Source organism: Coregonus lavaretus (genome assembly GCF_964263955.1).
Source record: "Coregonus lavaretus genome assembly, chromosome: 12".
Classification (NCBI taxonomy): domain Eukaryota; kingdom Metazoa; phylum Chordata; class Actinopteri; order Salmoniformes; family Salmonidae; genus Coregonus; species Coregonus lavaretus.
In genome coordinates this window covers 10,133,631-10,157,160 of record NC_139999.1, presented here as the reverse complement: position 1 = coordinate 10,157,160, position 23,530 = coordinate 10,133,631, and the positions used below count along the sequence as shown (strand labels likewise).

General features: G+C 44.1%; 2 protein-coding genes across 2 annotated transcripts; one reads left to right on the top strand and one right to left on the bottom strand.

The window, feature by feature from the left end:
• Positions 1 to 5,428: 5,428 nt before the first annotated feature.
• LOC311138480 (diphosphoinositol polyphosphate phosphohydrolase 1-like) lies at positions 5,429 to 19,006 on the top strand. Its single transcript, XM_084173175.1, has 5 exons — positions 5,429 to 5,710; positions 7,279 to 7,389; positions 14,320 to 14,364; positions 14,487 to 14,571; positions 14,674 to 19,006. Exons 1-5 carry the CDS (start codon positions 5,612 to 5,614, stop codon positions 14,856 to 14,858), a joined length of 525 nt encoding a protein of 174 aa, XP_084029301.1. The 5' UTR covers positions 5,429 to 5,611; the 3' UTR covers positions 14,859 to 19,006.
• A 233-nt stretch (positions 19,007 to 19,239) lies between these two features.
• LOC311138481 (small ribosomal subunit protein eS10) lies at positions 19,240 to 22,622 on the bottom strand. Its single transcript, XM_084173176.1, has 6 exons — positions 22,585 to 22,622; positions 21,917 to 22,066; positions 21,495 to 21,669; positions 20,937 to 21,023; positions 20,320 to 20,375; positions 19,240 to 19,326 (listed from the first exon to the last, which is right to left on the bottom strand). Exons 2-6 carry the CDS (start codon positions 22,064 to 22,066, stop codon positions 19,279 to 19,281), a joined length of 516 nt encoding a protein of 171 aa, XP_084029302.1. The 5' UTR covers positions 22,585 to 22,622; the 3' UTR covers positions 19,240 to 19,278.
• Between the last annotated feature and the right edge of the window lie 908 nt (positions 22,623 to 23,530).

Here is a 23,530-nt window from a genome sequence, read left to right as displayed (position 1 = left end):
TGTCCGTTCGTTGATGACTGTACCTTTGTCACGATCGTCGTACGGAATAGACCAAGGCGCAGCGTGATGAACGAACATGTTTATTTATCTATAGTGATAAATACTGACAATGAACAAAACAACAAACGACTCGTAACGTCCTAGGTAACATAGACCAACACGGAACAAGAACCCACAAACACAAAGGGAAAAACAGACAGTTTAAATATGGCTCCCAATCAGAGACAACCAGCCACAGCTGACACTCGTTGCCTCTGATTGGGAGTCACTCAGGCCAACATAGAAATAAACAAACTAGAACTCCCAACATAGAAACAGAACACATAGAATGAACACACCCTGGCTCAACATATAGAGTCCCAGAACCAGGGTGTGACAGTACCCCCCCCTAAAGGCGCGGACTGCGACCGCGCCTCAACCAGAGCAAAACAGGGGAGGGCTGGGTGGGCATTCCTCCTCGGCGGCGGTTCTGGCTCCGGGCTTGCCCACCACCCTCCAATAATCCCCCCATAGCGCCCCTGGTCCGGTCTGGCCCCGCTGGCTGGAGCTGAACTGGACGTAGCAGGAGCGGTTAGCTTCAGCTCCGTTGTGGAGCAGTTGACCGGTACCTGATTAGGCACCGGTGACCCAGGTTAGGGTTGTGCCGGACTGACGACGCGCACCCCTGGCTTGGTGCGTGAGACAGGGACGGACCGGACCGGGCTGACGATGCGTACCCCTGGCTTGGTGCGTGGAGCAGCAACGGGCCGGACCGGGCTGACGATACGCACCCCTGGCTTGGTGCGTAGAGCGGGAACGGGCCTTACCAGGCTGACGACTCGCACCCCTGGCTTGATGCGTGGAGCAGCAACGGGACGGACCGGGCTGACGATGCGCACCCCTGGCTTGGTGCGTGGAGCCGGAACGGGCCTCACCGGACTGACGACTCGCACCCCTGGCTTGGTGCGTGGAGCAGCAACGGGCTTTATCAGGCTGACGACTCGCACCCCTGGCTTGGTGCGAGTAGCAGGAACGGGCTGGACCAGGCTGACGACTCGCACCCCTGGCTTGGTGCAAGTAGCAGGAACGTTCTGGACCAGGCTGACGACTCGCACCCCTGGCTTGGTGCGAGTGGCAGGAACAGGCCGGACCGGGCTGTGGAGACGGATAGGAGACCTGGAGTGAAGAGTGGCCACAACCCGTCCTGGCTGAATGCCTACCTTCACACACTCCGTGTGAGGCATCCGCACAGGACGTACAGGGCTGTGTACCCGTACTGGCATAACAGCACGTGACACTGGAGCAGGATATCCGGGACCGCGGAGAGGCATTGGAGACCACGAGCGTTGAGCCGGCACACTCCGTCCTGGCTGCATACCCACCTTCGCACGTCACGTGCGGGGTGCTCGCACAGGACGTACCGGACTATGCCGGACCACTCGTGGCACAGTACGCCGCTCCGCATACTGCGGAACCTGCCCCGTCCCATGCTGCCTTGCCTGAGTACGGGAAGTTGGTTCCGCTCTCCATCCAGGCTCCGCCAACCTGCCTTCTGGCCCCCCAAACCCGGTGGCCTCCTCTCCAAATCGTCCTGTGGCAGCCTCCTGCTGCCCAGTCGCCCATGCCGTGTGCCCCCCCCCTAAAACATTTTTGGGGTTGCCTCTCGTCCGTCCGACGATGACACTGCTGACGCCGCTGCTCCTCTCTCGCCAGGGCCTTAATCCTAGCCCATGGCCCTTTCCCCCAAGCATGTCCTCCCAGGACCACACTTTGCCCACCTGGGCCATCGCCAACCTCTCCATCTCCTTTCCCGGCGCTTCCTCCCATGTCCAGTCTGCCTGCTCCTGGACACGCTGCTTGGTCCTTGTATGGTGGGTTCTTCTGTCACGATCGTCGTACGGAATAGACCAAGGCGCAGCGTGATGAACGAACATGTTTATTTATCTATAGTGATAAATACTGACAATGAACAAAACAACAAACGACTCGTAACGTCCTAGGTAACATAGACCAACACGGAACAAGAACCCACAAACACAAAGGGAAAAACAGACAGTTTAAATATGGCTCCCAATCAGAGACAACCAGCCACAGCTGACACTCGTTGCCTCTGATTGGGAGTCACTCAGGCCAACATAGAAATAAACAAACTAGAACTCCCAACATAGAAACAGAACACATAGAATGAACACACCCTGGCTCAACATATAGAGTCCCAGAACCAGGGTGTGACAACCTTCTCCTGGTTCCTCTTAAGATTGCTTATAGCATGGGTTTTTAGATAGACACAGCCTGTATTGTTGAGGTCTGCTTGTGGAAAAATGCATGTTGTAGATAAGAACAATATAATGTACACTGCTGGTTGCTGCCATGGTTGTGGTAGATATGACACTGAAATGGAATGTGTGCATTCCTGTAGCGTGCTGAGAGCTCTAATATTGTCCTCCTGTTGCTTTCAGGAAAAGGAGGAGCAGGGATCCCAGGAGTCCCCTGAGAAAGAGGAGGAAGAGGATGAGGAAGATTAGCTGTAACTGCTTTTTACAATCAACACTACCATCATTCAATATAATGGGCTAACCTTCCAACCAGAGCCTGACTTACACCTCACTCATCAATTCTCCATGGTGACTGTTACGTAGGGGTGGGGAAATGTATCTGCTTTTTACAACTGGAAATAAATACGTATCTGATATTTAACATAGTCAGTAGAATGTAAATAAAATAACTTGAGCATCTAGCACTCCCCATTGAATTGTTCTAATCCACAATAGAAAATTAGGCTTTCATAATTTCTTGAATTTCATATTAAAGTGTGATATTTTATGAATTTGCGTTTCTTCATCTCCTGTTCTGAGCCTCTCCACACTCAAGGAACAGAAAATACATCTGATGTTTGTGTTTGAACAGGTTGATATTTCACTGTGTCTCTCTCAGAAAGCAAGACACAGCAAAGCATCTAAATCCCTTTTTATTACATCTAGCTAATCTATTTTATTGTGTTCGTGTTCACATACTGTTCTGGCTGTCCATAAAATGACTATGAAATGGATTACAAACTATCACGGATTGCAAAGGGAAACCCAGCCACGAACTTCCCAGTCACACGAGACGAGCTAAATGCCTTCTATGCTCGCTTCGAGGCAAGCAACACTGAGCCAAGCATCAGAGCACCAGCTTTTCTGGACGACTGTGTAATCATGCTCTCCGTAGCCGATGTGAGTAAGACCTTTAAACAGGTTAACATTCACAGGCGGATTACCAGGATGCGTACTCAGAGCATGTGCTGACCAGCTGGCAAGTGTCTTCACTGACATTTGCAACCTCTCCATGACCCTACATGTTTCAAGCAGACCACCATAGTCCCTGTGCCCAAGAACGGCAAGGTAACCTGTATAAATGAATATCGCCCGTAGCGCTCACATCTGTAGCCATGAAATGCTTTGAAAGGCTGGACATGGCTCACATCAACACCCACTCCAATTCACATACTGCCCCAACAGATCCACAGATGACGCAATCTCTATTACACTCCACACTGTCCTTTCCCACTTGGACAAAAGGAACACCTACGTGAGAATGCTGCTCATTGACTACAGCTCAGCTTTCAACACCATAGTGCCCACCAAGCTCATCACTAAGCTAAGTTCCCTGGGTCTGAGCTCCCTCTGCAACTGGATCCTGGACTTCCTGACAGGCCGCCCCCAGGTGGTGATGGTAGGCAACAACACATCCGCCACGCTGACCCTCAACACGGGGGCCAGTCAGGGGTGCGTGCTTAGTCCCCTCCTGTACGCCCTGTTCACGCACGACTGCGTGGCCGCGGACGACTCCAACACCATCATTAAGTTTGCCGACAAACTTCAAGTTCCTCGGTGTCCACATCACTAAGGATCTATCATCTAACTAGCTATCTAACACATAACATGCACACACATGCATACTGATGCCCAGGGGCGCAACTTTCACTGGTAATGGGGGGGGACATGTCCCACCAACATTCTGAAATTGTATTTCTGTCCCCCCCAGTTTTATCATTGGAATGTGATACAAAAGGAGGCAAAGGTGTGCATTAGGACCATGCGGACGGCTCCAAGTGGTCGGGTAGGCTGTTTGGAGTGTTTATCTGACTGAAAATATAATAGTAATAATTGTGTCCCCCCCACTTCTAAAACCGAAGTTGCGCCTATGCTGACGCCACACACTCACACCACATACACTGCTGCTACTGTCTATGATCTATCCTGTTGCTTAGTCACTCTACCCCTACCTATATGTACATTGCTACCTCAATTACCTCGAACCCATGCACATCGACTTGGTACTAGTACTCCCTGTATATAGACATGTTATTTTCTACTCCCTATATATAGGAATGTTATTTTTACTCGTTATTTGTATTCATTCACTATGTATTTATTCCTCGTGTCACTATTTATATATTTTATTTACAAAAATTATATCTTATCTTTAACTCTGCATTGTTGGAAATGTACCTGTAAGTAACATTTCACTGTTAGTCTACTAGCACATGGTGTCACCCCCCCGCTTCCCGCCTGCTGTGTACCGGAGTAGCTAGTGGTAGGCGCGGGCATCAGGTAGACAGTGTCCTTCGCTCCCACCTGCTGATCACATGCCCTTCCTGTCGTTAACAGAACTGCTGGAAAACAGTGTCCGATGCCCGCGCCTACCACTAGCTACTCCGGGACACAGCAGGCGGGAAGCGGGGGTGACACCATGTGCTAGCTAGCTAACTAGCTAGCTTGCTAGTTAGCTACGGCGTGTGCTACCTTGCTAGCTAGCACATGGTGTCACCCCCGCTGCTGTGTACTGGAGTCCACCTTAGGACTAACTAACTAACTAGCACACAGTGTCCTTTGCTCCTGCCTGCCGGACACCTTCCATCATTAATAGAACTGCGGGAAAACAGTGTCTACAGGCAGGGGTGAAGGACACTGTCTACCATTGTCACCCTCACATTTTAGCCATTTAGCAGACGCTCTTAGTCAAAGCAACTTACAGTTAGTGAGTGCATAAAATTTTTTTCATACTGGCCCCCCGTGGGAATCGAACCCACAACCCTGGCGTTGCAAGCGCCATGCTCTACCAACTGAGCTACAGGGGACTCACCTCTTCTTTGGTGGGGTTTATCGACAGTTGGCACCCAACATGAAATGTGCATTACCACTACCTACTGTAATGGAGCGCCCCCATCTCCCTCCTGTCCTAGCTTTAAAAATAATAGAAGTATAAAGAGGGGTTCCTGCAGATGCAGCAATGCCCACATGCAGGAAAGCCCCGAATTGCGGACCGAAATTGCACCCTCTGCGAAACCAGCGTCATTTGCGTAAATTCTCTACTTAGTTTCGTTTTTTCGTAATTCGATGCCATATTCCTCAAAACAAGATACGTAATATCCTAAAGCCACTTTCGTTCAAATGTGTCATGTTACGTTGTTTACGCAGTTATCTTCATAATGGCGACCGTGCTGGAGAAGCTCCTATGCTTGTGAAAATGAAGCGAAGAAGTTATTTATTATAATAAAACGCCGGGGTTCCCCATAGGAGGACGTTGCGTCGAAGACAGCGGCTTCCCCAGTGTTTGAATTACTGTTTTGGTCCATTGGTAACCCGAAATGATGAAGCTCAAGTCAAACCAAACCCGGACATACGATGGGGATGGCTACAAGAAGCGGGCCGCCTGTCTATGCTTCAGGAGTGAAAGTGAAGAGGAGGTGAGGCCGAGGATGCAGGGGTGTAGGGTGGGCCGCAGTTCAGGAAAACACAAATAGCATGGTAGCTGTAGTTAGCTAGTGTTTGTCATTTGCTAATTGGGAAGGTAACTTAGCTAACTACTTAAGCTAACTGTTAGCTACTGGTTTTGGTGTGGTGGTTTGTTTTGTTGAATCAGCGAACAGGTCGACCACCCAGGGATAGCTAGCTAGTTAACGTTGTGATAGCTGGCAACTACAAAGAGTGGGCTATTTTATTATATCTAGCTAGCTAGTTAACTCGTTGCGGCTAACCAAACAGTACAAATATTACTAACTAGTTGTTGGCCACATTGTTGGTTACCTAGCTAGCCAGGCTAACTAAGGCGTAGCCAACTAACGTTAACTTTTATAATAACATCTCTTGCTACTTGCTAACCAGTGCGCTAGCCAGCAATATCTTCTTGCTATCTAGCTAACATTGTTAATGCTAGCTAGCTAGTATCTTTCTGGTTATAGTGATCACTTTAAACACTGACAATCAATCAATGTTTAGCAACATTGTCAATGGCTCAAAACTAGTGTTGGATCGTGTTAGTAAAGATAATTTAGCTAGCGCCAACGACTAGTTATCTAGCCACATTTGCTAGATGGATAGCTACCGTTAGCTAGATAGCTAGTTATGGGCCTTCCTTTGCTTGCCTGGGACTAGCAACAGGTAACTTGACTGGACCTACCACTAACTAACCTTGCTTGTGAGCAAACTAGCTACCTACCTAGTTATTCCTTCAATTTAGCTAGCAAATCTGAAATGTGGGTAGCTTAGTGGTTAAGAGCGTTATCAGTAACCGAAATGTCGCTGGTTCTAATCCCCGAGCCGACTAGGTGAAAAATCTGTCGATATGCCCTTGAGCAAGGCACTTAGCCCTAATTGCTCCTGTAAGTCGCTCTGGATAAGAGCGTCTGCTAAAATGATTAAAATGTAAATGTACTAGCTATTTTATCTGGAGGTCAGCTAACAACCCATTGCATCACTCATATGGCCCATATTATGGGTGCCAACATGGCAAAAGACAAGTTGGTGTCACCAAGCCATCTGTCATCACTGACACTGCTGTAGTAATCAATTATTTATATAGCTATACACACGTCATTGGTAGTAATATGTCTCGGTTGTTTATGCCAGGGAGCTATGCCTAAATTATGCATGCATAATAACTATATACATTAGGCCAGGGGTGGCAAACTCATTCCATGGAGGGCCTAGTGTCTTCAAGTTTTTCTTTCTTTCCTTTCAATTAAGACTTAAACGACCAGGTGAGGGGAGTTCCTTACTAATTAGTGTCCTTAATTAATCAATCAAGTACAAGGGAGGAGCGAAAACCCGCAGACACTTGGCCCTCTGTGGAGTGAGTTTTGACATGTGCATTAGGCGATCAGTTCTTGCAAATGTCACCTGTAATTTGAATATGACATGTTTTCTTCAACTGAGTAGAGAAGTTATCTCAACAACATGCTCTGCTGTGTTTACATTGAAACCTGAAACTCTAGATTTGATTGATAGTGCTCAATACTGTATCCTTTTACTGCAGGTGCTGTTGGTGAGTAGTAGTCGGCATCCAGACAAGTGGATCGTCCCTGGTGGAGGGATGGAGCCAGAAGAGGAGCCCAATGTAGCAGCAGCACGAGAAGTCTGTGAAGAGGTTAGTTTCTTTCCCTCTCATACTGTAATCATTCAAACTACATTCCCACACTGCTTTGTATCCCTGCATTTCAGGGAACCTGTAGGTGTCTCCCATAGTCTGTTATGGATATTGAAGATGTTGCTCTCTTTGTTTTAGGTGTGGCTTTTGGGGTAGACAAAATCAATGTTTTTTTTATTGCAAACCACACCCCTGGATTACAAATGGCATCAAGTTGTTGAGATTTGCTAATGTGAGTAGTAACACATTTTGTCTGCCGCTGTTGGTCCCATGCTGTTTACCTTGATATAGCTTTTTGAAAGACCGCTCTAAGTTTTGAGCTCAACACGTATATTAATCCAAGTTGGTCAAAACACATCCACTTTGGGCAGTGCAGTTGATCTTGATCATACTCGGTGTACTGAGAAAAGAATGGCAACATCCACAGTAGCTAAGCAGACAGGAATATTAAAGTGCCAAAGGGAGTTTGGCAACTAGTATTTTTTAAACCTCACGCTTTGGGCTGGATGTGTCAATGTGTAGTTCATGCATGCATAATCTATGAGCAAAATTAATCTGGTACCTCAATTAGCCACGAAATTGGAAGCGGTGCGGCACCATTTTCCCCCACGTGGGCCATCCCCCTAGCAATTCGAGTTCTAGCCAATAAGCTTCAGCCCCTCGCCATTTGAGTGACGGCTAGCAAGATGCGCACACACAGCAGAGAGAGAGCAATGATGTGGTGCACATATGTGACGTAGTATGCAACTTTTGGGGACAACTTTTGGCTTGTGAGCGCTACTTTCAGAACTACTGGCAAAAAAGTTTACAAAAGTACCAGAGAATCTCTTTAAAGGGATACTTTGGGATTTTGGCACTGAGGCCCTTTATCTACCTCCCCAGAGTCAGATGAACTCGTGGATACCATTTTTATGTCTCTGTGTCCAGTATGAAGGAAGTCAAGAGGTAGTTTCGCGAGCCAATGCTAACTAGCGTTAGCGCAATGGCTGGAAGTCTATGGGTATGTGCTAACATTTGTGTGTTGACATAATGTAGCCTATTCTCTATTTATACTTTGATGCCTAGTCACTTTACATTTACGTCATTTAGCAGACGCTCTTATCCAAAGCGACTTACAAATTGGTGCATTCACCTTATAGCCAGTGGGATAACCACTTTACAATTATTATTTTTTTTGGGGGTGGGGTAAGGGGGTGGTTAGAAGGATTACTTTATCCTATCCCAGGTGTTCCTTAAAGAGGTGGGGTTTCAAATGTCTCCGGAAGGTGGTGAGTGACTCCGCTGTCCTGGCGTCGTGAGGGAGCTTGTTCCACCATTGGGGTGCCAGAGCAGCGAACAGTTTTGACTGGGCTGAGCGGGAACTGTGCTTCAGCAGAGGTAGGGGAGCCAGCAGGCCAGAGGTGGATGAACGCAATGCCCTCGTTTGGGTGTAGGGACTGATCAGAGCCTGAAGGTACGGAGGTGCCGTTCCCCTCACAGCTCCGTAGGCAAGCACCATGGTCTTGTAGCAGATGCGAGCTTCAACTGGAAGCCAGTGTAGTGTGCGGAGGAGCGGGGTGACGTGAGAGAACTTGGGAAGGTTGAACACCAGACGGGCTGCGGCATTCTGGATGAGTTGTAGGGGTTTAATTGAACCATGATGATTTTATATTTACATTTGAACCCAGGGACTTTTCTTGTTTACACACAATACCCTATAATGTCAAAGTGGAATTATGTTTTTATTTTTACAAATTAATAAAAAATGAAAAGCTGAAAAGTCTTCAGTCAATAAATATTCAACCCCTTTGTTATGGCAAGCCTGAATAAGTTCAGGAGTAAAAATGTGCTTAACAAATCCAATAGTTACACATAGTGTTTAACATGCTTTTTGAATGAATACCTTGTCTCTGTACCCCACAAATACAAGTATCTGTAAGGTCCCTCAGTCAAGCAGTGAATTTTAAACACAGATTCAACCACAAAGACCAGGGAGGTTTTCCAATGCCTCGCAAAGAAGGGCACCTATTGGTAGATGGAAAAAATAAAAGCAGACATTGAATATCCCTTTGAGCATGGTGAAGTTATTAATTACACTTTGGATGGTGTATCAATACACCCAGTCACTACAAAGATACAGTCGTCCTTCCTAACTCAGTTGCCGGAGAGGAAGGAAACCAGGGATTTCACAATGAGACCAGTGGTGACTTTAAAACAGTTTACAGAGTTTAGTGGCTGTGATAGGAGAAAACTGAGGATGGATCAACAACATTGCAGTTACTCCACAATACTAACCTAATTGACAGAGTGAAAAGAATGAAGCCTGTACAGAAAAAAATATATTCCAAAACATGCATCCTGTTTGCAACAAGGCGCTAAAGTAATACTGCAAAAAATGTGGCAAAGCAATTAACTTTTTGTCCTGAATACAAATCCAATACAACACATTACTGAGTACCACTCTCCATATTTTCAAGTATAGTGGTGGCTGCATGATGTTATGGGTGTGCATGTAATCGTTAAGGACTGGGTAAGTTAAGGACTAGGAGTTTTTCAGGATAAAAAAGATACGAAATGGAGCTAAGCACAGGCACAATCCTAGAGGAAAACCTGGTTCAGTCTGCTTTCCACCAGACACTGGGAGATGAATTCCCCTTTCAGCAGGACAATAACCTGAAAATGGTTGTCTAGCAATGATCAACAACCCATTTTTAGAGAATTTTATGGGCAAATGTTGCACAATTCAGGTGTGGAAAGTTCTTAGAGACTTACCCAGAAAGACTCACAGCTGTAATCGCTGCCAAAGGTGCTTCTACATAGTGTTGACTCGTGTGTGAATTCTTATGTAAATTCGATATTTCTGTATTTCATTTTCAATACATTTGCTAACATTTCTAAAAACATTTCACTTTGTCATTAAGGGAAATGAATTTATTGAATCCATTTAGAATTCAGGCTTTAACACAACAAAATGTGAAATAAGTCAAAGGGTATGAATACTTTCTGAAGGCACTGTAGGTAATGATTAGATTTATTTATTTTTTATTTAACCTTTATTTAACCAGGTAAGCCAGTTGAGAACAAGTTCTCATTTACAACTGCGACCTGGCCAAGATAAAGCATAGCAGTGCGATTAAAAACAACAACACAGAGTTACATATGGGGTAAAAAAAAAAAAAAAAGTCAAAAATACAACAGAAAATATATATACAGTGTGTGCAAATGTAGCAAGTTATGGAGGTAAGGCAATAAATAGGCTATAGTGCAAATTAATTACAATTAGTATTAACACTGGAATGCTAGATGTGCAAGAGATTATGTGCAAATAGAGATACTGGGGTGCAAAGGAGCAAAATAAATAACAATATAGGGATGAGGTAGTTGGGTGGGCTAATTTCAGATGGGCTATGTACAGGTGCAGTGATCGGTAAGGTGCTCTGACAACTGATGCTTAAAGTTAGTGAGGGAGATAAGTGTCTCCAGCTTCAGAGATTTTTGCAATTCGTTCCAGTCATTGGCAGCAGAGAACTGGAAGGAATGGCGGCCAAAGGAGGTGTTGGCTTTGGGAATGACCAGTGAGATATACCTGCTGGAGCGCAGACTACGGGTGGGTGCTGCTATGGTGACCAATGAGCTAAGATAAGGCGGGGATTTGCCTAGCAGTGATTTATAGATGGCCTGGAACCAGTGGGTTTGACGACGAACATGTAGTGAGGACCAGCCAACAAGAGCGTACAGGTCACAGTGGTGGGTAGTGTATGGGGCTTTGGAGACAAAACGGATGGCACTGTGATAGACTACATTCAATTTGCTGAGTAGAGTGTTGGATGCTATTTTGTAAATGACATCGCCGAAGTCAAGGATCGGTAGGATAGTCAGTTTTACGAGGGCATGTTTGGCAGCATGAGTGAAGGAGGCTTTGTTGCGAAATAGGAAGCCGATTCTAGATTTAACTTTGGATTGGAGATTCTTAATGTGAGTCTGGAAGGAGAGTTTACAGTCTAACCAGACACCTAGGTATTTGTAGTTGTCCACATACTCTAGGTCAGACCCGTCGAGAGTGGTGATTCTAGTCGGGTGGGCGGGTGCCAGCAGCGTTCGATTGAAAAGCATACATTTAGTTTTACTAGTGTTTAAGAGCAGTTGGAGGCTACTGAAGGAGTGTTTTATGGCATTGAAGCTCGTTTGGAGGTTTGTTAACACAGTGTCCAATGAAGGGCCAGATGTATACAAAATGGTGTCGTCTGCGTAGAGGTGGATCTGAGAGTCACCAGCAGCAAGAGCGACATCATTGATATACACAGAGAAAAGTGTCGGCCCAAGAATTGAACCCTGTGGCACCCCCATAGAGACTGCCATAGGTCCAGACAACAGGCCCTCCGATTTGACACACTGAACTCTATCTGAGAAGTAGTTGGTGAACCAGGCGAGGCAGTCATTTGAGAAACCAAGGCTATTTAGTCTGCGATTTTATGTTCAAAACATTAATCACCATATGTCTGCTGCTGAGGGACAAGCGAGAGCCATGAGAAAACAAGTTTTGATCAGTCATGGAAATAAAAGTGCTGAAAATAAATTGACTCCCTAGTTTAAAAAGATGAAAAACAACTGATTCAGTTTGATCATACAAACGGGGTACTTTTGGAAGGCACTTGCTTATAGATTGGGTCGTGTACCGTATACTGGAGTATTTTGAAAAAGCCATTGAAATTATTTATTTGAAGTTTGTGCCATACCCGGGATATTCGGTAATACACTGAACACAAGGAGCGCTTTTTTCAAACCCCACTGACACTCTGTAATCAGAAGGTTAGCAATGCTAACAAGTACATGTAAAATCCCATAGAGAATGCTAACTAAATGCTAACGACTGCATTGTGAACATTTTGTACAGTTTCTGACCTAAACTATACAAGTAACAAAAAAATGCTACTAACAGTTTGCTGCACGCACAAAACAAATATTAGCCCGCAAGGCTCTTGATCCAGGAGGGGATTTTCGGTTGTTACCAAGCGAATGCTTGATTTTGAAAGAAGCTAACCACTTAGCTAGATAGCTAACTAGCTACTAAATTAGCAAACCAAAGGCACAACTGCAGAGCATTTAGCACATTTTAGACAGTTCATTTAATAGTTATAAGATATCTAGCTGGCAAACGTTTAGTGGTGAATTCCATACTGTAATTAGATCGCCTGGCGCATGCTGCACAACAGTGAGTGACTCACAAGGCTATGGTCTCTTGTTGTAGTGAGCTTGTAAACAAAACCATGTGTCACGTGACTATCAGAAAGTTCATAATGTGACAGCTGAAATGGAAAAACGCAATGTTCTTTATCTCCTAACGTATTGCACAAGTTGACTGCAGGTATTTATTTAAAGTAGCTATAAATATTCAAACGTATTAATGAACTTCAAATAAATAGTTTCAACGGTATTGAAAACTATCCCGTGGCTTTTTCCAAATACCCCAGTATACGGTATACTGCCCAAACCTATAAGCAAGTGCCTTCCAAAAGTACCCAGTTTGTATGATCAAACTGAATCAAACCATCTCTAGTGCTGCTGCTGGTTTAAGCCTCTTAGTGCACTGTGTTGTAATAGGTCATAATCCTTGCTCTAATTCTGATGGCCATTTGACAGGTGACTGCTTCTAATGCTGGGTGGTTTGGAGTCCGGCCAAGACTGAAAGACATAGAAGCAGGTCAAGGGTTATGGATAGTAGTGATGGGGGGGGGGGTCGATAGTTACATATAATTTCACGATAATGTCTGAAAACTAATTGACTCTATTTTTAAAAAGATGAAAAACAATACAATATATTATAATGTTTTTCATCTTTTTAAATAGGGAGTCGATTTGTTTTCAGCACTATTATTTCCATGACTGAACAAAACTGTTTTCTCATGGCTCTCTCTTGTCTCTCTGCAGCAGACATGGTGAGCAATATGTTTAGAACATCGAAACGCAATACAATCACAGTATCGAATCATAATACATATAGAATCGTTAGAATCGCAATACATATCGTATTGGCACCAAAGTATCGTGATAATATCGCATCGTGAGGTCCCTGGCAATTCCCAGCCCTAGATAGTAACGTGTCAAACTACAGTGTCCACAGCCACTCGTCCTCAACTGACCTGACCCAGCAGGGTCCAAATGGACTGGAATGCAGCTCTAATGCTCATGTTTTTCACTCACATTCTCATTATGATGTGGAGAGGGTGGCCATTTTGAGTAGAGGAGGTGGATGAGAGGAACTGAAGTCTACTCTTAATAATCCCCTGTAGCTCAGTTGGTAGAGCATGGCGCTTGCAACGCCAGGGTTGTGGGTTCGATTCCCACGGGGGACCAGTATGAAGAAAAAAAACAATGTATGCACTCACTAACTGTAAGTCGCTCTGGATAAGAGCGTCTGCTAAATGACTAAAATGTAAATGTAATAATTAGACCTAGGCTATCCAAACCCTGCCTATTCTCCAGTCAGCCCAGTGGTGGTCTTCCCCATATGATCTGGTTGACTGCATGAAGGGTGTGTGATTGATACTGGGGTATACTTCCAATGGGGTCCAGGTTTATTAATAGGCTGAAACTGGAACCTGAAGAAGATGCATCCTCTAGTAGTATCTAAATCTGGCCCAGTACCCCTCAGTCTCTGGGAGTCAGACACAAACAAGATATGTCTTTTTCACACTTGGAGTTGTTTACAAAACACCTTTTTATGTGTGAACCATGGCGGGTTGAGGTACTGGTGTGTGCCGGTTTTGATATAGCAGGATAATTGTGTGACAGAATATTTTTTTGAAAGCCATCTTCAGGACATGTTGTAGTACAGGCTAATTCATCACTGCAGTGACACAGGTCCTTAAGATTTGAAAGAGTAATGTATTAGTTCCTTAGATATGATTTTGTGTTTTGATTCACTTCCTTGTTTATTTTTTTGTTCAACAGGCAGGTGTGAAGGGGACTTTAGGTCGCCTAGTTGGAATTTTTGAGGTGAGTTTATGACATTCTTAGGCGTGCTGAAGGTGATTTGGGAGTGGAGAGAAATATTGACTTTGTTCTTATACATTGACTTTATTAAAAATAATATATATATATATATATATATCTTACAGAACCAAGAGAGGAAACACAGAACCTACGTCTACATTCTTATCGTAACTGAGGTCTTGCAAGATTGGGAGGACTCGGTCAACATTGGTGAGTGGCTTTCATTTCAATCTGATTCTATTAGATTGTTTGAATTCTGGTTATAGTTGCCTATGTCTGTCTTAACTTGTTCTGTTCATGTTCCTTTAACAGGGAGAAAAAGGGATTGGTTTAAAATAGACGATGCCATACAAGTGTTGCAGTGTCACAAGCCTGTGCAGGCCACCTACTTCGAGGGTTGCCTGACCAGCAATGGGACGCCCCTGGTGGCCACGATAGGCGGAGAACTCTCCCCCACCTACAACATCAACCAGAGCTCTGTGTCGGGTATCAGATAACTAAAACAACGCTGACACAACCCCAGGAGCTCTCGCCACCACTCTCGCTCTTACTTCTATTCTTCTGTTTGTCTCAAATACCAACATGGTTTGCCTTGCCAACTCTTTTGTGCCATAATTGTGGCACAGACTTGACAAGTATTGGGTGAAGATTCTGAAACCCTTTGAAAATGTAATTTTTGATTCTTTTTTGTTATTTTCATTGTGTTGAAAATTGCATGAAGCATCCCACTCTCCCATTCTACTACCTTAACGCACCCTTAGCGTGGTGTTTATTGAATGCAAGAACTACTTTTTACTGTTGTGATGTAAAAGTGTATACTTAGTGCTTAAGCTCAAGGCTTTCAATTGTATTTTATGTCTTTTGGTTACTTTCTGTGAATGAGTGTGGCCAAGAGCGTGTTTCCCTCTTAAGGATAGGAAATTCAAGCCCGACTGTTATGTTTTTTTGGGTCCGATTTAGATTCTTTTTTTTGGGGGGGGGGGACAAAACGTACTGATATATCTGCCGAAATGTTTTACAGGGGGGAAATGAAAGTGTCATTTTCCCACTGACTTCTCATAAATTGCCATCCAAAAGAGCAGTTGTCCAATAACTATGCTTCAAATGTTGATTTCATACATTGTGACAATGACGCATCATGAGAATGGCAGCAAGTGTTCAGATAAGCATGAGATTCACTTTTTCCTCCATCCTATTTATTGAATATCGGTTATCGTGGAATTATCGTCCGATATTAGCGGTAAAAGGCCAATATCTGCCGACAATATCGGTGAACCCATATATTGGTCGGGCTCTATAGGAAATGTTCTCTGTATCTGAATGGACAGATTGTGGAAAGTGACTTGTTTTGCATGAGCACTGGTATGTTTTCTTACACATTGGGGTGACCTGACACTGATTCTGATTGTGCAGCAGGTAGTCCTCTGTGGTAACTAAGGTCTTTGAATTCTCTTCATTTAGCTCTGCATTGTGATTATTGGTGTTAATATCTCGCAGGTTTCATCAGAAAGACAAGGCCCTTTTCCACATGTATTTATGATAATATTGTCAAGTATACCTTTTCCCTCAGCCTGGAAGCTAGCTAGCCTCTTCAATATTAACTTTTGGGCAAAACAAATACTATAGAAAGAATGTAGAAGGAGTCCCCTATAGATAACCTTTTTCTCTAGTGTCTTTACCTATTTTAACGTTCCCCTAGTCTGTTGATAGTGGTTCACTAGACACTGAAACAGTTGGCAGATCCCCAATTGACCAAATGTATGTTTGTTTATAATTTGGAATTGCATGGTGAACAACTGTACAGTCTTCCTCCATTTATTTTCCAGAGGGTGAAAGGACTACAGATTGCAGTGCCATCCATGGACTGACAGTTGCCTTCACCCAACACATATCATCTCTTATTCACATTTTCAGACCCCCGCCCCCCCCACACACACTTTAACCTCAGTTTCTAGCAGATGTTTACATTGTTCATAGCATTTATTTCTCACTTAAACAAGCACTAGACAGGTAGATGGGTATTTTAGATGACTTTTCACTAAGGTATTATATACTTTTTTTTACCCTTCAGTATTGAATCTGCATCCCCCAAACAAACTCAAAGCACCTACCTGCTTGACATTGAAAGTCATGGAATCTAAAATGCTGTCTTTGGCAAGATGCAGAACAAACAAGCTTTGTACAGTTGGAGACTTCGCTTTTAACATGTAAAAATGCTTTTGGATAGTTTTCTTTTGTCTTAAACGTCTGGCAAAAGTCTCTCTAGCCAACCTGCGATACTTGCCTTGGATGTGGCATGGAGCAGCTGGCTCAATACTGTGAAACTGGAGGCGCTGTAGATAGCATGCGAGACATTTTATTGTAAATTGTTTATTTCTGTATAGATCAAAGGGTGAATGTACAAATGACAAAAACAGTTTCTCTGATGCATTTGTGAGTGCCATATGTTGCTCAACCATGGCTGTAGAGTTGACCCGATCCCCAAACAAGCGGTGGCGTTGGCTTTGGCAGTTTTGTTGACGAGTTGCTTTGATACACAGTGTGGGTGGGGTTGAAGAGAAGACTCCATTGATGTAAGAAGCTGAGATGCCGCCTCAGTTGTTCTATGAAGACCATATGCAACTCTGAGGCTGAGGTAATAAAGTGAAGTTAATCACAGTTGAATGGTTAACATACAAAGGACTATTCAATCATATCCGCTTTAGCCGACGTCTGCGTAGCGGTTATTTTGGCGATGTTTGAGGTGGAACTGTGTTAGAGCTGTCAAATTCACAAGCGGCTCCTGGCATTACACCTAAAGCGGACATTGCAATTGGCTGCATGGAGTCGCATTAAGAGAAATCCCATGCAGCCTTGTTTACAAATTCTAACACTGGAATGTGAGATGTAATCTACACCTCGATTAGGCTGATAGAAATCCTCATTTTGTTTTCTGAATAGTGTAGGCTCTCGTTCTGAACTTCTAACGCGAGTTGGATGGGTGTGGCATTGTGACAATGATCAAGAGCAGCTGCTCACCGATTTGACAGCTCCAAAGTAGTTACACCTCCTACACCGTGACGGCTATTGCCGGTTAAATCTAATTGAATTTAGGGCAAAATGTAGATTCTCCGCTAAGCACCGTTCCAAACCATACATGACAGCGCTGCGCTGTTATGACATTATCCTAGTCTCCTGACAACCAACGCTTATACTTACTGGGCACTACATCTCCCCGTCCTATTTTGCCCTGTCATTGTTTCAGTAGCTCATCATTCGCTCTCCAAACTGAGCATTATGTTTTCCCCAATCCCAGACTCAACGATGTAGGCCTGTTCTCTAATTGGCAATGGGATGTAAACTATCTTTAAGGGTTGTAACCAAGTTGGTGAGTGGATTACTTATATCAATAGAAATGCTACAGGAATCCCCTCCTCACCTCTCACAAAGGCCTAGGACTTTAAACCCAGATTTATTGCTTTTTAAATTACCTGCATCGGAAGGTGTGGGGGCAAAGTCTTGGAACTTTCTAGTGAAAACCAGATCCTTTCCAATACCACCGGTCAGCCCCACAGAGCAGAATACATCTAGGCCTATATTTGAATTCTGTGGTCAGCCTCCCTTAAGGTCCACCATTTTCTTTCAATGATAATGATCTAACAATCTAATTAGAGCTGGAGTTGAAAATCTGTGTGACGGACAAAGTGAAGGGGTTCTAATGAAAATTGGTACGAGGGAGGGCAAGCACTGTCAAAAAAGAATGTGTGGATATCCATATATAACAGCCGATGAATGGCCACTTGTTCTTTAACCTGTCGATTTTCATGTGTTCCTGACAAGTGTTGTACATACTAGCTAAAGCAGCACAAGTCTTATAGCCAGAGGCTCTCCGATAAACCTTAGGCTTTAGTCAGTGTATTTTTCCCCTTTCCATATCACAATTCTGTTAACTCCTTTTGTTAATGCAATGCGCAATGAAAGTTGAAGTGGAGGGGGATTTATACATGCATTTCTCTTCCTAAGGGATGATTTTACACGGCACTGCTGTCAAAAAGCATGACAAGCACAGTGGAAGCATCTAGAGGATGAATGAAATGAGGAAGAATGCATTCTAAAGCAGCCTCTGCTCCAATAGACCTCGGTCCTTCAGCGCGGAGTTGTTAAACTTGGCTATGATATCGATAATCACATGACCACTGGGAAACGATTAACACCACCTAGTGCCCAGGCAGTATTCTGCAACAACCCATGTGAAACAACTTTGCCTCAATGTCCAGTTGAGCATTCGTGTCATAGCATTGCCATAGTGTTTACTCTAACAGCTTGATCCTTTTTCTATTGGACCGTCCAGCAGTTGCGGTGATACTCCCCTGCTATGTACAAATGTATTAGTCAAAATCGAAATCCGATGTGATTCAGTGAAAAAAAGCTATTTGGACTACCTAAAATTTGTGCATTTCCCTCAACACAAGCCCTTGACCTCAGCCTTTAATTTCCCTACATATTTGTAGTGATTGTTTTCTCCAAGGTGTACTTCCTTGGAATTTTACTTCTCTCATCATTTGGGAATGTGGAATAAACCAGTGGACTGAAGATTGTAATATAAATGTGCCAACAAATAAAACACCAGTATTTCAGATCTGGATTCGATTTGCCTTTTAATGAACCTTGACGTGTCTCGCTGCTTATTCTGCTTTTAATACATATATGTTGTTGTAAACACCTGACTGAAAGACTGCACTTTTGAATAACCTCTGCCAAGCTTTAGCTAGTATAATTAGTGTAGTGTGTGAATTAACACTCCCCAGTCCACACAAACATTGTAAATATAGTGTAAAAATACTACATGAATCCAGAATGGCCAGTATCTAAAGTACTGACAAAGAAAAAGGACAAAGCTGCGTTTTATGTATTTATTGTAAAGAAATTGATAGAAATTTACTCCTGAGGAGGCTGCTGTCCTCTGCCTCGTCCAAATCCACCCCTCTGAAAACAAGAGAGGAAAGGGTCAGCTTCCAGGTCACAGGACAACAGAGGAAAGGGTCAGCTTCCAGGTCACAGGACAACAGTTGGTCATGAAAACAATCATACGGTTATGTTTCCAATTCATGTCCCGAGTTTGTCTACCCGAATAACTTTACTCAATGCGTTACAACAGTGCTTCTGGCTACACAATGTATGCAGTTTTTCAAACCAGCTGATCAATTACAATTGCTCATGGTAATGTCATATAGTTGAGTCAATTTAAATGCAAAACAAAATAAGGCTTTGAATTGCCTTTACCCCTCTTTCATGATATCAAATTGGTAGTTAGTCTTGTCCCATCGCTACAACTCCCCTATGGACTCGGGAGAGGGCCATGCGTCCTCCGAAACACGACACTGCCAAGCCGCACTGCTTCTTGACACACTGCTCGCTTAACCCGGAAGCCAGCCGCACCAATGTGTCGGAGGAAACACAGTCCAGCTGGGGACCTAGGTCAGCTTGCAGGCGCACGGCCCGCCACAAGGAGTCGCTAGAACGCGATGGGACAAGGAAATCCCGGCCGGCCAAACCCTCCCCTAACCCGAACGCCGCTGGGTCAATTGTGCGCTGTCGCATGGTCTCCCGGTCACGGCCGGCTGTGACACAGCCTGGGATCGAACCCGGGTCTGTAGTGACGCCTCAAGCACTGCAATGCTGTGCCACTCGGGAGGCCTGAATTGCCTATTCTAGTAACATATAGATGTATATAACCTTTCAACAGTCGGCTATCCAATAAACTCAAAATTATTTTGCATTATTTAGACTTCGTGTAACCAGCATATTGAGTGTGTCCCTAGGAACATAGTTGAGAACACCTGTGGTGTAATCATTAGTCCAAACAGTTAAAACAAGAGTTTATATTGGACAAATTCAGGTATGTCCCGTTTCGTTTGCTTCCGTTTAAGAAACGCCCTTGCTTCAGGCTACAGTACCATTAGGCAATACAGTACTTACGAATTGGAACTCTGTGGCTGAACCAGCACCTGCCTCTGCTTTCTTGTCTCCACCAGCTGTAAAGAAAAGAACAGCTTGTAAGCTAAACATTCTTCCCCAATTTTTTTTGTTTTTGTTATAGGTTGTTTACAATAAAACGTCACAATAGGTTTGATTTGGCTGCTGGGGGGCAAGTAGACCCACAGATCCGCTAAAACCATTTACAACTACATGCCGTTTAAGGGATTGTTAAAGACATTTTAACTTTTTCGTTTTAATACCGTCACCTATTGAGCATATAATTACACATTTCTGATTATTCCATGCAAAACATTTGCGCACATTTAGTCTCAGAGTTATACAGCAAGTAACTGCATGCTTTCATGATCAGTAAACACCAATGACCATGTAATTTCCTGTAGCTTGTAAGCTAAACATTTTCACCCATTCAACATCACCCTTCATACTAGTTACACAAAGGCTGAGGAGACAAGTCATTACCAAGCACAAATGTGATCAACTACTGGAAACCCAGGCAGGGTTACCATCAAGTGTATTTGGAGCTACAAAGCACACTAGTCAGCAGATGATGAAATGGCCAGTTGGCTGAAAGAGGGATCCTGTAACACTATACATACGTGGTGCAGCAGATCTCCTGTAATTGTCTCTATCAGCCCCATCACGGTTGAAGCGGGCGGGCCGCTCTCCCCTCTCTCCCTCCATACCTGGAAAATAAAAAGGCAATGCTCAGCTGGTTGGGAGGTTAAAGACGCTCAAAAACACAGGAAGGATCATCAAGTTTAGGTCCAGCACCTATGGCTTTACAGCACTAGATCCAATATTCCTCACTGTCCGGTCCTTGAGGACCACAGTGTATACGGACCTGTTCAAGCCCAGCTCTAACAACTGATTGAACTAATCAGTCTAAATTAAAAAGACCACAATTAGTTGAATCAGTTGTTAGTACAGGGCTGGTACTAAAGCCAGCAAACTGCAGACCCCCAGGACTGGAATCCTCCAGCCCAGTTTGTAGAAGTAGGGGCCTTACTAGGAGCAGTAATACCAGATTCACATACTGTGCTGGCTTGGATACTTTCTTTTCATACTGTCCTGTTCAGCACAATTCCAGCAACTACAGTGGATGTGTAGTACACGGCTCAGCAGTGTGCAAATGGCAGGCCTATAAGTGGACGTACCCTTGGGCCTGGGCCTTGCGGTATCAGGACGCATCTGGCGCCGCAGAGTGGCGGGAACAATCTCAGGTGGAAGGTGCAGGAAGTCTCTCAGGTACTGGATACCTTCATTGGTGAGGTACCAGTAAAAATGGCGCCAGGCAAATTGCTCCTTAACATACCCAAGTGACTTCAAGGACTGAAAGACAAACATGCAAAAACATGCATTTTCCAGGCAGAGATACGACAAAGTCCAAAAATCCAACATCTCAGACATTGCATGCTAGGGAACTTCTTTATGTAGTCCACATCGGATATGCATAATCTCTTCACTGTCATACCTGTGGACATCATGCTACTTGACACAAGAACTGCACCCCAGTCTCAAAGGATAAAACGAACAAAAACCCAAATTAGAAGCAATATCGCCTAAAGTTCGATCTCACCAGCATTGCTTTCATCACATGAAGGTTGGGCACGTTCTTGTCGGCAAGCTCGGGGTGCTTGGGCAGATGCACATCTTTCTTTGCCACCATGACGCCCTCTTTGAAGAGGAGCTCATAGATGGCAATTCGGTTCTTCTTGGGCATCAGCATCTGTTCACACAAACGACAATGAGACAAGCGTTTGCGTACGTGCAATATAACAGGGTTGTCCGCCTACCCACAAATACTGGCTGCTTTATATTCGCCTGCATGGTGGTCACAGTTTGACCAAGATTGGGAGCCCCAGTCGGTAGTTAACGTTAGCTAACCAGCTTATTCGGACAACTATGGTATGGGCTCATTTCCCAGATGAGGTGGGTAACAGAAACCATTTATATATTTATTTTTTTCATCAGGCTTATACAGTCTAATGATAACACTGCACTTAAACGAGTAACTGTTGCATCCGGCAAAGTGGTAGCTAGTTAGCGTTGACCAAAATGCAGTCATGTTACCTAGACTACCCTGTGTATATCAGCCTACATCTCGAGTAATACAAGGCTTTTTGGGGAAATGTGTGGATGTTTATAACAACGAGATACACATGTATGTAAACTGAGAGTAACAGCTTCATACAATGTAAGATGTTGGAGATTTATTCAGATAATTTTTTTCCGGTATTTTCTTACCTTACAACTTGCCAGGGGACCGGAGCCGGAAAGAAAGACAGAACGTGTACAAGAGCGTTTATGCGCAGGCGTTGGAACTAGCAGCTTTATCGCCATCTACTGAGCTGGCGGGAAAAGTGTAGTAGACTAAATTGAATTACCGGTATGGGGAAATTATTGTCATTGTCATTTTTGCTACTTACTATTATTAGTATTTGGGTAAATTAGCCATGCACTTTTGTTAATAACATAGTCTAATTAATGAACCCATTTCTGCAGCTCACTGTCTGAGTTCACACCACTTAAATCTGAACCTGTTCCACTCATCCTTGCAAGCTTTTTTTGAAATACGAGTTTATTGATTTTTTTTTTACATTAGGCCTACAGGAAGCTTCAGATAAATGTTCTGGTCTTGTCGGTGGGGATTCAGACAGCGCTATTTCCACTGGGGTGATAATTTCAAGACCAACATCAGTCTTCCATCGGACCATCCAGGGCCGGCTCCAGGCATAAGCGGCCGCTAGGGTATTATTATTATTATTTACATTTAGGAACTCAGTCGGGTCTCAACTTACTGTTGAGAGTTAGAATAGTAGAATACACAAGGTGCAAGTTCAAAATTTGGTTGCGCATCAGCAATTTTTCTGTTATGTCAGTCAGTGAAGGTGACTTAATTAACCATTTCAGCTAACAATTTTCAGATTGGTTAATTAGTCTAGCCAGCTATCTAAACTTGTAGTAATCATGTCCGAATACCAACCGGGAACTCAGGCATGTGCCCAGGGGCCCTGACCTCAAGGGGGCATTCATTGATTTGGTTAGTCACTCTCACTAAGATATCATTAACATGGCATAAGTCATGACAAAATGTGTAGAATTGCAGGAAAGTAGCTTAATCTTGCTTAGGGCCCCCAAAAGGCTAGAGCCGGCCCTGGGACCATCCCCCATCTGTCGCCTCTTTGCCCCC